This window comes from Elephas maximus, chromosome 20, assembly GCF_024166365.1.
Source record: "Elephas maximus indicus isolate mEleMax1 chromosome 20, mEleMax1 primary haplotype, whole genome shotgun sequence".
Taxonomy (NCBI): Eukaryota; Metazoa; Chordata; class Mammalia; order Proboscidea; family Elephantidae; genus Elephas; species Elephas maximus.
In genome coordinates, this window is record NC_064838.1 from 5,082,951 (window position 1) to 5,097,865 (window position 14,915).

A 14,915-nucleotide genomic window follows, 5' to 3' on the forward strand; every position below is an offset into this window, starting at 1 on the left:
GAAATTCAATTTGACAAAATTGGAAAGAAATTGAAACTGGGTGACTGGCTGGAAAGATATTGAGTACAATCATAAGGAAAATAAATCAGAAAGGGGAGGGGAGGAGGGAAACTGGGAATGTCAGATTTGAGCCAGACCCCAGAGACTGGAAGTCCATGGAGAACTGGGAGCAACGTCACAGGGGCTTGGTTGAGGACAGGGGCTTAGTGAATACAGAAGTGGGGGGGGGGGGGTCTGCACTAAACCTGGAACCAGGTTCAAAGGAGGATGGAGAAACCGGCTAGCCCGCTTCCCGGGGCCTCCCAACCTGGTTCTGCCCGAGATTCCCAAACACACCCAAACCAGAACCCGGCACTCCAGAACTGAAGGCAGAGTGAGGAGGCCATCTAGCGGCTGGGGTCGAAATGGAGGGAAAGGTGCGGTTCCGAGGAAGGGCGCCTCCTGGGGGGCCGGAGCCTGAGACAGAGGCAGCCACCTGTCCTCACCGGCACGGCCGGGTGCAGGGCGAGGTGGACGGTAGAAGGACGGAGAGTGGGCCGGGCGGATGTGGAGGACCACCAGAAGGAGACGAGCTCGGATCAGTCAGAGATGGGTCTGCGGGAGACCCGGGACGCCTGGCCGCGACAGGCACGGGCAGACGGCTGGGGTTTGGAACCGCTGCCCGGCAGAAGGAGGGGCCGAACTGTCTGGAGGGGGAAAGGCAAAGAGAGGGAGCCATCTGGTGTCTGGAGGTGGAAGACGAGCGAGTGTCTGGTGTCTGGGAAATGGGAAGTGGGCGAGATGAAAGGAAAGGGGAAGTGGGAGGGGGAGGGAGGCGCGGAGACCGCCGCGGCCCCGGGAAGCTCGGCCGGGCGCCCAGTAATGCAGACCCTGAGTGCCTAAGACAATGCACACGGACTGCGCGTGATTTTTGTCCCTATTCCCCCTCCCCGGGCAACCCGCCGCCGGGAGCAAGCCCTCCGGAAGAAGGCGTCAGTGGCGGATTTTACAGCGATTTGTCCATCACTCTTTGAATCGGGAGGATCCAAACGAGCCCCTGAGACGGCGGCCGCTGACAGGCTCTCCGGGGTCTCCAGGGCCGGATGGAGATGGCGAGGAGGGAGGTGGCCTCGGCGCCGGCCCTCCCGGGGAGCCTCCGCCGGAGCCCGAGCGCAGTGCGCGCCGCGTCCCCTTCCTGGTCTCTGCGAAGAGGGAGGGACCGCGCCGCCGGAGTCACGCTCGGCTCTTTCCTGATCCGGGAGAGCCCGGCCGGGCCCCCAGGTCACACCGCCCACCGCGCCCCGCAGCCTGGACTCTCCAGCTCGGCTTTGGCTTTCATAACCCAAGTCCCACACCCGGCACGCTGGGGGCGTTAGACTTTTCCACGTGCGTTTACTGCCTGCACCGGACGCGCACCTCCCCAGCGTGTCTGCGCCGCAGGAGCCCTGCTGGCTGCTGGGTACACGCGCGGCCCGCAGCCCCAGAGTCTCTGGCCTCAACCCCCAGCTTCGCCGCCCGGGCGCTCCCGCCCTGTGCGGGCACCTAGGTCTTTAGGGGAGAGCGCGAAGAGCGAAAAAGAGAAGGGAAAGGAAAGGCACTGGGGCCGAAGGAGGTGCCAAGGCGGGGGAGGGTGATGAAAAGGTTTGCAAGTATCCCACACTGTCGGGATCGCTTCTTAAACCGCGGCACTATTTAGTGATATTACATCAACACGTGCTACCCGAGGTAACCACATCAAACAAGCCTACCTTCTTTGGTATACAGCGTTATATCTTTTTTTGTATCAGTTTTTTCCTGGGAGCACACAATATACAGAGAGAGGCGCGCACACACACACACACACACACACACACACACACACCCTGGACAATAAATTAAGCCCCGGGTTTATCAACAGAGTTGAATTGTCTCCGGCTAATTGGAGAACTCTTCGTTCCTGCCTGAGTCTTTCTGGATAGAACTGGGTGCTGCCTTCCCACCTTGCCCAGAGGTCAGCGCTCTTCTTAGGCTCGGTATTTTGGTTCTTCAAAAATCACAGAATAGAAAAGAGAGAGAGATGCGAGGGGGGAGGGGGGAGGGACTTGTCAACCTTTGTAGAGGAGCACGAATGGGTGGAGTGCAGCTAGATGTCGCTTAAGATGACCCCCTCAAAAAAAAAAAAAAAGATTTGGGCATAGGAACATTGATGGACTGCTAGCAACTTCCCATTGTTTTGCTGGGTGAACCTTCAGACCGTTCTCACACCACTGCGTGGTTTGGGGTCAAGGCAGAATACTGAACTGCAGAGGCCAACACTCACAGTATCTGATTATTTGTCAGGGTCAGTATTTCTAGTCCACATGAATAACACTCCCTTGCCCCACTCCAGAGGTATTCTTGCTTATGCGTGGAATGGGGGGAGGTTGAGATGGGGGTATGTTCTGCAAAAAGAGGGAGTGTCAGGTTTTATTTTTCTAGTTTAGTTAGAAAGTTGTGGGTGTGTGAGTGTGTGTTTTCTGGAAGGACTGCAGGGATTGGGGGTCTCATATTGCTGTTCTCTGGACACTAGGACACCCCTATTTGACCAGAGCCGGAGCTGCTCCAGCCACCTGCACCCCTCCAGGCTGCAGAGCCCATGATGTGGCCAGCTCCATTTAGCGCCAGCACCAGACGCCATAGCAAGGAGCCTTAACTTTACACTTCACTCATCCCTTGGCCCTGCACTTTGCTCCTATTGATCTGTGGGGGTGGTGTTTGCAAAGCCTTGCCCACTCACTGCTGCCCTCCAGGCACAATGAGCCTCCGCCCACAGCACACACAAGCACAGGCTCCCTTCCCAGAGCTGGGGGTGTCCAGCACCTGAGACCCACTTTGCCCCTGGACCTTGACAGTCCATCAGCTCACTCTGTACCTACCCTTAACACACCTCCATCCTATCTTCAGAGGTTTCAGAAACCATGCATTGATACAAACAATAAAGTGGCAGTATTTTAAAGTTTTTCTAAGGCATGTGAAGCACTTCAACTCACATTACTAAGTTGTGGTCACTCATAATTATCCTTCTTCCAAAGATGCTGAGCATTCAGGCAGAGGAGGCTCAGATGGGAGACCTGGCCTGAATGCTAAAATCCCTAACAATTTTAAATAAGACCTGGCAAGCTTTGCCCCTGAAACATTTGAGGAGATATTTGTTTGATGATCAAAGCTTTGGGGGGTCTGTGCTGTCCTTTAAAAACTTAAGTTGGTTTTAACTGAAGCACCTACCATTCCCAAGAAAGTAAAGGGGGAAACACGGATACACACAAAGCAGGGTATAATTGATGTTATCCTGAGAAATGTGCCTCGCCCTCCCTCCCACCTTTGTTTTAGTAAAGATTTTTTTTTTTTTTACTCGAAGCCTTCAGGTGAAAATAAAGCAGCAGCAGCAACAGAAAAAAAAATTGTAGCCTTTTTGAGGGTTAAACATCAGAAGACAAGCTTGTGTTGCCTTGGCCAATCAGATACGCCCCTGCCAGCTATAATATAGTACTAAAGGCAGCCTCTCTCACAAGCGTCTCTAGGCTTGCTACCATTTAAAATCAGACTCTTTTTGTCTTTTGATTGCTGTCTCGCGACCCATCTCCGATGTGTTCCGTTATCAGAGACCGGCAGCCTGCCATTCCAGCACCTGTCTGGCTGGGGATCGGTGGAGAGTCCCACGCAGCGGCGGCGGGCAAGGTTATATAGGAAGAGAAAGAGAGCGAGGGAGAGAGCAAGGCAGCAAGCGAGCCGGAGCGAGAAAGGGAGAGCGCAAGAGAGAGCGAACACGCACACGCGCGCACACACACACGCTCACACACACAGACACACACGGGAGAGCTTGGAAGTAATTGGGCTCCATGGACGAGATGCTGCTTCTGGCGAGATGTCTGGTGGTGGTCCTGGTCTCCACGCTCTTGATGTGCTCAGGGCTGGCGTGCGGACCCGGCAGGGGATTTGGGAAGAGGAGACACCCCAAAAAGCTGACCCCTTTAGCCTACAAACAGTTTATCCCCAATGTGGCCGAGAAGACCCTAGGGGCCAGTGGAAGATACGAAGGGAAGATCTCGAGAAACTCCGAGCGATTTAAGGAACTCACCCCCAATTACAACCCTGACATCATATTTAAGGATGAAGAAAACACCGGAGCGGACCGGCTGATGACTCAGGTAGAAACCCAGCTCTGGGGCGTGGAATGTGTTCCTTTAAAGCGAGCTACGTGGAACGAAGCCGTTCTAGACTTGGTTTCTTTGCTTTTTAAGCAGATTTAAAGGCGATTTCACTCTGTCCTTCCCCACCCTCCTACCTACCTGCCACCCCTTCCTCTTCCTGGAGGAATGGAGGTTATGGGTCCAGAAGTTTAGGGTATGGGCGGGGGTGAGAATGGCTGGGTATGTGATCCCATTTATGGCCCTGATTTCATCTCTGTCTTACTAGGATGGCTCTCCCCACCCTGGCTGTGCTCTGGCTTGTAACTTGGAGAGACCTTCACTTTCCGGGCGTCTGCCTTTTCCAAGTCTGTGGCTTTACTGGAGAGTCAGGAGTGGAGATGCAGAGGGGGGGTGGGAATCCCCCCCATAAACATAAAGTGGCCTCAGGTCACTGCTACAAATGTAGGCTCGAAGCGTTAGATCTCCAAGCTCATACTTTCCCCCTCTCTTCTGTGTTTTTTCTTCCCATGACTACCCCCACCCGACCACCCCCCACCAAAGAATCTTCCATTGGAAAAGCCAGGAAGGCGGTTCTGACAAAAGGCAGTGGCTTCGGAGGCGGCTCTAGCTGTCCATGACTGTGTCACATAGCTTGCCTTGCGATTCCATCGAGTGTGATTGTGCCCATCGGAGTGTGAATATATTGATATTTCTTTAAGGATGCTCTTTCATTCTCCTAAGCCCGAGGTACCTTAGGGGAGGGACTTGGAACTTACTGGCATTGCATCACTTCAGTTTTCAATCAGCTTGCATAGAAATTACGAGGGAATAAATATTAATGGGAAAGGGGTGGAAAGGAAAACCAAAGCAAAATATTAATCCTTTCCCCTCGCCCATCTCCTTTGAGACATCTGGGCTAAAAAGCTACCTGCCAATTCCAGACTTTCTGAAACTCCATGCATATGTAACTGAAGCTAGAAATGGGTTTCCTCGCAAATATAGGTCAGCATCATTTTTATTGCCCTATTAAAATATTCAAATCCTACCTTTAGGGCTAGAAGCGCACAGGCTGACGGAGCGGCGCTGGCGGGGCGCAAGTGTGGCGGGAGGGGGGGGAGGAGAGGCGGGGGGAGGCAGAGAGGAGCTACCTCGTAGCTCTTCTGCTTCCAACCCCATTCCTGGGCTTGTTGCGGGTGCGGAGAAAGGGAAGGGCCAGCTGGGGAACCAGCTCTAGCTGCCCGGTGGGGGCGAAGTGGGAGTGGAGGAGAGGATTCTCTTTCCTCGGTCTCCCTCATCTGCTCCCGACCACCTTAAATCGGGCCCAAGAGTGTGGCCGCGCGCTTGTGCCCCACAGAAGCCACGATTAACTCTGCGTGGCCCCAAGGGGGCCGGGGGCGTGCGGCCGGCTGGAGGAAGTTCTCTGGCTCTCCGGGCCTCGCCGCCCCCTGGTCCCCTTCGCCCCCCGCGAGGAGCCTTCCCGGGGGTCTTTCCGCACTCAGGGGAGGGGAGAAGAGAGAAGCGGCGGGGCGGAGACACCGGAGGGTCCCGAGTCGGGCCGGTCAGCATCTGCCTTTGTGGGTGCAAGGGACCCCCACCGAGTCCCGCGCCCCCTGCTCCGAGCTCTGGGTCCTCAGCGCCCTTCTGGGAAGCTGTAGGCCCAAGAAGCCGAGCCCCAAGTCAGACGCATTTTCAGCTCCACTTACTCCTCGGTTATCGATCTCAGAGGCTAGGGTTTCAGTTTGTGCGGCGGAGCTGGGCTCGGGCCGTCGCCGCCGCCGCCGCCGCGCAGTCCCTGCCCTGCACGCGCACACGCAGGAATCAGCTCCAGAACCGCGAGCGTGGGGCTCATCCTAATGGGGCGCTAATCACCCTCATTAACCCGGCGGCGGCGGCGGGGGTGGGGCGCGTGCGGGGAGGAGGCAGGGGTGTGGTGACGGCGCGGCCGGGCCTCCCGGGTCTCCGAGCCCCCTGGGCGCCGCAAGGAGCCCTCCATCCCGCTCCGCGCCTCCCGCCCGCCCTGCCCGGGAACACGGGGCCGCGCCCGCCCCACGCCGCGCCTCTCGCGCCGCCGCATTCGCTAGCAGCATTTGAACTTCTGACCTTCTGTCAACTTCCCTCAGACGAACGAAACGAAAACAAATACTTTTTTTTCCTTCAGCAGTGGCCATTCCCGTTCCTAACACAAAAGGAGGGGGGAAGGGTGGCCAAAGTGGGGGTGGGGTGGGGTGGGGTGGGGTGGGGTGGGGTGGGGGGGAGAGCCAGGCCAGGGTTACAGCACTGACCCCCCCCAGGTACCCTAAAAACGTGGATGGTTGGGGGTGGCGGCTGGAATGTGCCCCCTGGTTGTCCCTCCTCTGGCATTTCCCTCTTCTGCAGATTCTAGGAGTTAAAGGGGGGCGGGGACAGGAATGGGGTGAGAGAGGCAGACGTCTTGGGTCTTGTAAGGGCAGGGAACGTGTGGGCTTCAGAGGCAGGAAAGTGCCTCTCAGGCCGCGCGAAGGTCTGGAGCTTCTCGGGGAACTTGCTTGCCTGCTGGGCTCCTCACTTTTACAGAAACGCCTGGACTCTGCTCTCAGGTGTGCGTCTTGAGGGTCTCCTCCTCCGTCTAGTCTCTCTCCTTGTCTCTGGGTGTGTCTCTAGGTCTCTCTAGGTGACCGTTGCCCAAGTCCCTCAACCATGGCGAGATCTTCCCCAGTGGAACTTTCAGAGCAGTTCTGGAACGCATGAGCTCCTGGTTAATATTAACCCGAGAGAGGGGAACGCAGACAGACCACTCTCCCAGCGCAGGCCCCGGGTGCCGGCTCGCGGGGCGCGGGTGGGAAGGGGCGCTGCGAGGGGTAGGAGGCCCACCGGGGGCGGGTCTGGAGGCTGAAGTCGGGGGCTTAGCCTGAAAGGACGCGTTACTTGCATTTCCTGCCTGCTCTGCAGCCGCCGGGCAAGGCAAAGGAGCCAATGTGTGAGCTTGGGGGGGGTTTCCTTTTTCATGGATGGGGGTTCTCTGTGCGCTGGAGGGGTACAGAGAGGCGGTGTTGCCGAGCTGGATGTCTTTTTGAGGTGGAGGCCCCTCCCACGCCTAGGCACCGGGGGAAGCCCGCCCGGCTGCTCGTAGCGACTGATACTGCCGAGCGCCTCCTCGGCGCGCTCGTTTGTGTAGAGATTAGGGAGTGTGGCGGGGAGCTGAGGCGTGTGGAACAACTTTGCCTCTGCGGACACAAAGCCCGCGCCGAGGCGGCCCCGCTGGGCTTCACGGTGACTGCACAGAATCGGGCTGATTCGCGGCACATGACCCAGTGAATGAACAACCGGTCCTGGCTGCACGGCCTTTGCCTCCGACAAGCTAGCGGGCTGGAGCCAGGAGCGTCCTGCAGCCGCCAGCCGAGGCCCGCCCGGCCCTGGGGCCGGCCAGAATTCTGCCGGGATGTCAGCTGCCGACGAGGGAGCTGGGCTCCGGGACACATTCAGGCCGGCCCCTCGGCCTCGGACGGTCCCCAGCGCCGCCACCTCCACTCACCGGGCCTGGCTCGGCCAGGGGCTCCTCGCGTGGGTTCCTCCACGTCTTTTCCAAGTGGCGCATCTCAAGGGGCCTGGGAGGTGGGATTGAAGCCTCCCCGCCCCACCGTCTCCCTGCCCAGTTACCGGGTGGAACGCCGTTTAAGGCGTCATCTCCCCCCAAAGAAGGGAGCAGAAGGGAGGCTCGGGGTGTTTGTGTGCATGTCAGTGTGTGTGCGCCTGCGCGCACCCCGGCTTCATATCCAGGCTCTAAAACTGACCCTGGTCTGATTGATTTTCATGTAAAATGCGTTCAGTCCTCAAGATGACCTCACTCAAATTCTCCCCTTCTGCCTTTTTTTTTTTTTTTTTTAAGAACTAAAAGAACCAGCAGGCCCCAAATCCTGCAAGCGTTGACCTCTTACTAGGACGGCCCCAACCCTCTACCCCCTACCCATTTGTTATATGTTTAACTCTACAACCATGTTACTGCTTGCTTTTTTATTGCTGCCAAGTACACAGAACTTTTCCTGTTGAACAATCTGTGACATACCCTTTAAAAGTGGACAGCAGTCCTTTTAACAAATCCCCCCTCCCTTAGCAAAAGAGTTCCGATACACTGCTACTATTAGGGTCCTTAACAGAGGCTATTTTTCCATCAGGGAAACCAAGAGGTGTCTTAAGGAATCATCTTTTCTGTTCTTGAGGAGATGTGGGAGGTCAGTCCTACACTTTACAGAAGTCAACTTGAATGTCTCTCTCCAGCCTCTGCTTCTGTCTACCTGGCATAGGGGTGCCTCATTATTGTTTTAAACCCCCCTTTTTAGAATCCCCTACCAGCAGCCAGCAGCAGTCAACTCCAGTGAGTTTAGTACTACACACACACACACAATTTAACTAGACTTAGCACATCCTTATTTGATTCTAATCCATAAACCAGAGGATTATGGGGAAAAATACCACAACCCCAAGTCCCATTTTACCTTAGTTTTTATCAAACCTAGTCAATGTTTCTTTACTCCTGCATGTGACTTCCTTTCCTCTGTGTGTGTGTGTGTGTGTGTGTGTGTATAGGGTGGGGGAGGGCAGAAAGGCTGTTTTGAGGAAGACTCCCCCAGGTAAGGGGCTGGTGAGGCTTCAGGCCTTTCTGTGCCCTGGTCTTTCTTTCTGGTGGGGATGTTTTCCTAGCCTGCTCCCCATCCCCCACCCTCTCACACACAAAGTCCCTGGCTCGGTCCACACACTCACACACCCACCCCCTCCCTTCGCCTCTTAAGTTTGCTCTTCAAACTTGCAGGACACCATTCTACACTGGGGCCAAGAAGACAAGAGGGGAGGAAGGGAACAGGTTAAAGAAAACAAGAAACACAATCAGACCACAGAAAACCCAGGCAGAAAAGAGTTCTACAGAGAAAAAAGAATGTGGTTGTCCAGATAAAGAATGTTTGTCATCCAGGCCCTGGCCCGTATTGAAAATTATAACTCACCTGGCTGCTTTTCACTCTGGCCTTCTCCCACCCCTCCAGCTTTGCTATCAGCTTCCCACCTCCCTATCTTACCTTTGGCTTAGTTTTCACCTCAGATAGTCATGGGGGCAGAAGGGACCAGAGGGTCCAGAGATAACACCAGGCTTTTCATTCCTTAAGAAGTGTACAGTGTATTTTCCTTTATTCCGGCAACGTTGCACCACCCTAGGCCTCTCTCTGGCCTCCTTGTGAACTTCTGACTGAGGGTCCCGGTGAGGGCTTTAGCCCAGCAGCAAGGTGGAGCTTGCACAGGTGTGGAGAAATGTGTGCAGAGAAAGGGGGCTGGCAAAGCGGAAGGCACCTGGGGGAGTGGGGGCACGCCTGAAGGCACCTGGGGGGCTCCTGGGGCCATTGTCAAAATAGTTTTCTTTTTTCCAAAGAAACTTCATCTGCTTCTCAGGCCACAGGATGAGTATTAGCTATTTCTGGATCTGGAGACAGGCCCTCAGCCCATTCCCAAGAGAACCTGCTCCTCCAGGCAGCTCCCGCCCCACCTCCTCCGCCCCGTGCCTTCATTCCGAGCCGGCTGGGCCCCATTCCCGGGCCTGTCTCCCACTTCTCTGCACACCCCTTGCCTGGCCTAGGCGACTGGCAGCTTTGCTACAGGCGGGGCAGGGGTTCCCCAACGGCTAGGGAGGGCGGAGGGCAAGACCCAGGACCCCAGCTCAGGCGGCTGACGCTAACGCATCCCTGCCCGGATCTTCGCTCCCCTTCTCTCCACAGAGGTGTAAGGACAAACTGAACGCCTTAGCCATCTCGGTCATGAACCAGTGGCCAGGAGTGAAGCTGCGCGTGACCGAGGGCTGGGACGAGGACGGCCATCACTCGGAGGAGTCGCTGCACTACGAGGGCCGCGCGGTGGACATCACCACGTCGGACCGCGACCGCAGCAAGTACGGCATGCTGGCCCGCCTGGCCGTAGAGGCCGGCTTCGACTGGGTCTACTACGAGTCCAAGGCGCACATCCACTGCTCGGTGAAAGCAGGTAGAGCGGCGGCGGAAGTCGCCTTTCTGCATATTCCCCCTCCCCCTACCGACCACGCCCCCCCCCCCCGCGTCTGGCCCTCAGGACTGTCAGCTGTGGGCCCCCCGACGGCAGAGATCCCAGGGAAAAAGGCTAATAGTGGTGTATATATGTGGGAGGGGGGAGGCCTCAGGGACAGGGAGGCAGAGGAATTGGGGTGATGCCTAGAGTGTTGCTGTTGTGAGATCATACCCCTGAGGGGCCCCCCTAAGCCAAGAATTGCCCCCCATCTTTGGGGATTACTCGGAGGCCAAGATTCTCGACGCCCCGATGCAGAGGGGATTTGGCTTTCTTAGCCCCACCCCACCGGTTTCCGGAGCCCTCCCTGCAGATGGCGGAGACTGGGAAGAAAGAGTGGCTTGGAGGGGGAGGAAAGGGAGACTAGGACGTGGCTGGGAGAGAGCCCAGCTCTGCAGCCTTGCCGGTTTCCTGAGGTCTGGCCTAGATCCTTCCTCTCTTTTTAGGGTTTAAGACCCAACACCTCCCAATCATTCAAGTGTCTGTCCAGGGCCTAAGCCCCGCGTCCTCACTGGTCCCTGCAGGGCGCCTGTGGATTATAAACTAACTTAACTCACTCGCTAAGCCTTTTGGGAGGGCCCTGGTGGGAGGTAATAAGCCCTGGAGTTACCACTTCTAACATCTGGAGGGTCGCAAGCCCAGAAGCATGGGTTGCTGTTAAGAGCCCAGCTGGGATGCCCTGCACTGTGAGGGCCTGGAAAGCCGAGTGCAGCTCCCAGCCTGCAGCTGGATGACCCCAGCTCCAGTACGTTGTGTCATGTTGATTTCCCTGGGCTTGCAACGCCACATGCTGTCGCTAGCGAGGAATAGCTAAGAAAGAAAGGCATTACACACGCGCGAATACGTCAACTTGGAGACTGTTTGTAAGGATCTCTCCGCCTCCCAGCACAAGTTGGTGCATTTAGCAAAATAGTTAACAGTGCATTTCAGAGGAACCGTTTCTCCTCGTACCCCCTTATCCCCAGTGTTGCCTGTGTGTGTCTCCTAAACTGCATTGAAGCAGCACATTTTAATAGAGAAACACTTTCAAGGTGTCAAGACACACTTTGTAGGTAAAGGAAATAAATACATAATGGCCTCTCGCAACAACAGAGGGATAGGATGGTGGAGAAGGGCTGAATTTCCAGCAGAGGGGAAGACTCTAGGCTCCCAGGAGGAGGGGAAGGCGGCCCACTATCCTGCCCTTTGCAGTGGGAACCTTCTGCTGGCCGTTACTTTCCACCGGCTTTGGGGAGGGGGGAGGTATTGGAGGCGGCAGGGGCCCGGGTGCCCCTTCCTCGGGTCCAGCGGAGGCTGGGGTCCACGGCTTCCCTACGCAGGTGCCCGCCCTCCGCCGCGCTGCTCTCGGCCTCCTCCAGGCCACCCCTGTCCTCGGGGTCCCTCTGGCGGGGGGTGCCCAGCGGCCTCCTCCCAAATGAGCAGCGGTAATCCCGCCCCGAGCGAGGCTCTCCCGGGGAGAAAAGAATTCCGAGGGTCCGGAGAGCCGCTCATTAGAATTCCGCGCACAGGGGGCTCGAGGGCACGGTGTAGCGTGTGTCAAGCAGGGTCGTGCGACTCGACGACGCGAGCTCGCTGGCGGCCCGGGTCGCATTCCGGGAGCTAAAGCAGGGCTCGAACGGCCAGCCAGGCGCTTCATGACGGAGAAAATGATGAGAAGATTAAAAATCTCTGTAATTCCGGCAGGAAGATTCTTACTCGCGATCTCTATTTGCAAAAAGTATGAACCCGGAGATTGGAATGCAAAGAAGACTTGGACTTTCCTCACCCCCTCCCCGGCCCCCTCCGCTCCGCCCCAGGCTCCAGTTATTGTCCTCGGGACAGCGAGCCACAGAGAGCGACGGAGGGATCGAGAAAGCGGGGTAGTCAAGGGGCCTTGAGAACCCGGCTGCTTCCAGCGCTCCGAGCAGGCTCCGCCATTTAAAATTCAAATACACATCTTGAGTGCCTTGGAAGAGAGGCCGTGCTGTGCAAATAGTGCCTGTGAGGGCCGGGGGTTCTGGAGAGCATGTGTGTGAATTGGCACTTGGGGGGGGGGGTTGCACCTGAGCAAATAGGGACGGGGGCGGTGAGAGTTGGAGAGAGTGAGACGAGGAAGGGGAGGGAGGGGAAGAGATGGAAGTGTCCTCTCTTCCAAGAGTGCCTCCCATTTATTCCAGAAATGACAATGACAATGCTGAGCCTATTATTGGATTTTAATGAGAAAATCTACACAAGCCCGGACTTTCACACCTCGGCCAGTTCCCTGGAATGTTTGTCCAGTTGCTACAACTACTCCAGCGATTTCTCACTGCCCATCCTGCCCCGCACGCAGGCAAAAACCCAGGCCCCTGCCGCTCGCTCCGAGCCAGCGGGCGAGACGCCCCGGCCCGCCGCCCCCGGGCGGAGCGCTCGAGGCGGCCCTGTGGCGCGCGCGGAGGCGCCTAAACCTGCGGCTGGGGCGGGAGGGACCGAGGGGGCCCCAGGCGCCCCGGGCTAACTGAAGGAGCCTTCCTGAGGAATTTAAGTGGATGGCAAACACCCTTCTGAATTCGTGGCGAGGCTAGGGGTGTGTGTGGGGCGGGGGGAGGTTGTTGAGCTGGCGGGGGGGGGGCCCTGGAAGGAGCCGGAAGGGAGGCTGAGCGTAACCGACCTCCTGGGGTGACGCCAACCCAACTATTATTACCTCCGGGTATTGCTAAGAGTCACGAAGGGATTTGCTTACATCTGAATTTGGGAACCTGCTGGCGAGATGGGGAGGGAGGGCGGCTCCAGGTCTACGCCGGTTCTCCCTGACCCTCTGCCCGGCGCCGCGCGTCTCCCGGCCTGACCGCGCCTGGTACCAAGTGCGCCCCCTCTTTCTCCTCGTCCCCCAACACGTGCCGTCCTCTCGCAACTCACACCCTGTCCCTTCTTCTCTCCCATCCTCTCTCCTGCAGAGAACTCAGTGGCTGCCAAATCGGGCGGCTGCTTCCCAGGGTCTGCCACTGTGCACCTGGAGCAGGGCGGCACCAAGCTGGTGAAGGACCTGAGCCCTGGGGACCGGGTGCTGGCGGCCGATGACCAGGGCCGGCTGCTCTACAGCGACTTCCTCACCTTCCTGGACCGTGAGGACGGCGCCAAGAAGGTCTTCTACGTGATCGAGACCCGGAATCCGCGGGAGCGCCTACTGCTGACAGCCGCGCACTTGCTCTTCGTCGCGCCGCACAACGACTCGGCGGCCGCCGAGGAGCCCGAGCCGCCGTCGGGCCCCGGGGTCGGGCTGAGGCCGCAGCCGGGGGGCGCGGCGGGGCGCCGAGCGCTCTTCGCCAGCCGCGTGCAGCCCGGCCAGCGCGTGTACGTGGTGGCGGAGCGCGACGGGGACCGCAGGCTGCTGCCCGCCGCCGTCCACAGCGTGACGCTGCGCGAGGAGGCCACGGGCGCCTACGCGCCGCTCACGGCCCAGGGCACCATCCTCATCAACCGGGTGCTGGCCTCGTGCTACGCCGTCATCGAGGAGCACAGCTGGGCGCACTGGGCCTTCGCGCCCTTCCGCCTGGCGCACGCGCTCCTGGCGGCGCTCGCGCCCGCGCGCACGGACCGCGGCGGGGACGGCGGGGGCGGCCGGCTCCCCACGCCCGCGCCAGATGCGGCCGCCGCGCCAGATGCCGCCGCCACCGCGGGCATCCACTGGTACTCGCAGCTGCTCTACCAAATAGGCACCTGGCTGTTGGACAGTGAGGCCCTGCACCCCCTCGGCATGGCGGTCAAGTCCAGCTGAAATCCAGGGGCGCTGGGAGGGGGCGGGCCGGGGAGGGCGGGACAGGGCGCGGGGGGAGCAACGACGAGGTCAAACAAAAGGCGTTACTAGCGCACGGAATGAGACTGCTAATTATAATAATAATAATTCATAATAAAGTAGGACAGTCCAAAGTAGACTATAAGGAAACAAAGACCCTGGGAAGATTTGTTGTTGTGTTTATTTTTTTTTTTTAATTTTTTGTGACTGTTTTATTTTGGTTATTTTTTCCTCCTCTCCTGGCTATTTATTTGTTTGGTATGAATAGATGTTTTAAATAATATGAACCGGACCTTCAAGAGCCTTAAATTGTTTGTTTGTTGGATAATTTATTATTACCATGTGAACTGTATTCACAGGGGCAGAGATTATTTTCTGAGGCTAAGCAATCTGCTCAGAGTCTATTTTTCTACAAGTCCCTCGTCCTGACTTTCAGAGAGCAAAATCGTGTACTTTCATTCCTCCTTTGCAACGCTCCTGCTTCTCAGCACGTGTAATCTAAAACATGCTTCATGGGGGTCCACAAAGTATATTTTTATACACAGAATTGTAAATTAGATTTTTTGAGAGATCAATACTTAACTGAATTACATTTCATTTTTTGAAATAGTGTAAAATATGAAGATATATTATTTTAATTTAACTAGTTTCCAATGTAACGGCCATCTCCTGTATTGTCTTCATGGTTTGATATTTGCTTTGTAAACACCATTATGGCCACATTCTTGGAAGTCAAGACTGTTACACATTCTCTCTTTTTTTCCTTTTGGACAAACTGGAAAAACTTTGTTATTTTTAACTTCAAAGAATTTATTAGAAAATAATATTTTTTAAAAGCGCACATAGTGGTGAGTCTGCAAGGGTGGAGCCTGTAGTTTGTACAGAGAAAAACAAAGGATGTTTTTGCATTAATAAATTGAGAAATAACTGCTGTAAATTTACTAAAATGTATTTTTGAATATTTTGTAATAGTTTTA

General features: G+C 56.5%; 1 protein-coding gene across 1 annotated transcript; it reads left to right on the forward strand.

Annotated features, from left to right (window-relative positions):
- The first annotated feature begins 3,547 nt into the window (after positions 1–3,547).
- Positions 3,548–13,934, forward strand: SHH (sonic hedgehog signaling molecule). Its single transcript, XM_049863104.1, has 3 exons — positions 3,548–4,145; positions 9,866–10,127; positions 13,100–13,934. Exons 1-3 carry the CDS (start codon positions 3,837–3,839, stop codon positions 13,918–13,920), a joined length of 1,392 nt encoding a protein of 463 aa, XP_049719061.1. The 5' UTR covers positions 3,548–3,836; the 3' UTR covers positions 13,921–13,934.
- Positions 13,935–14,915: the final 981 nt, after the last annotated feature.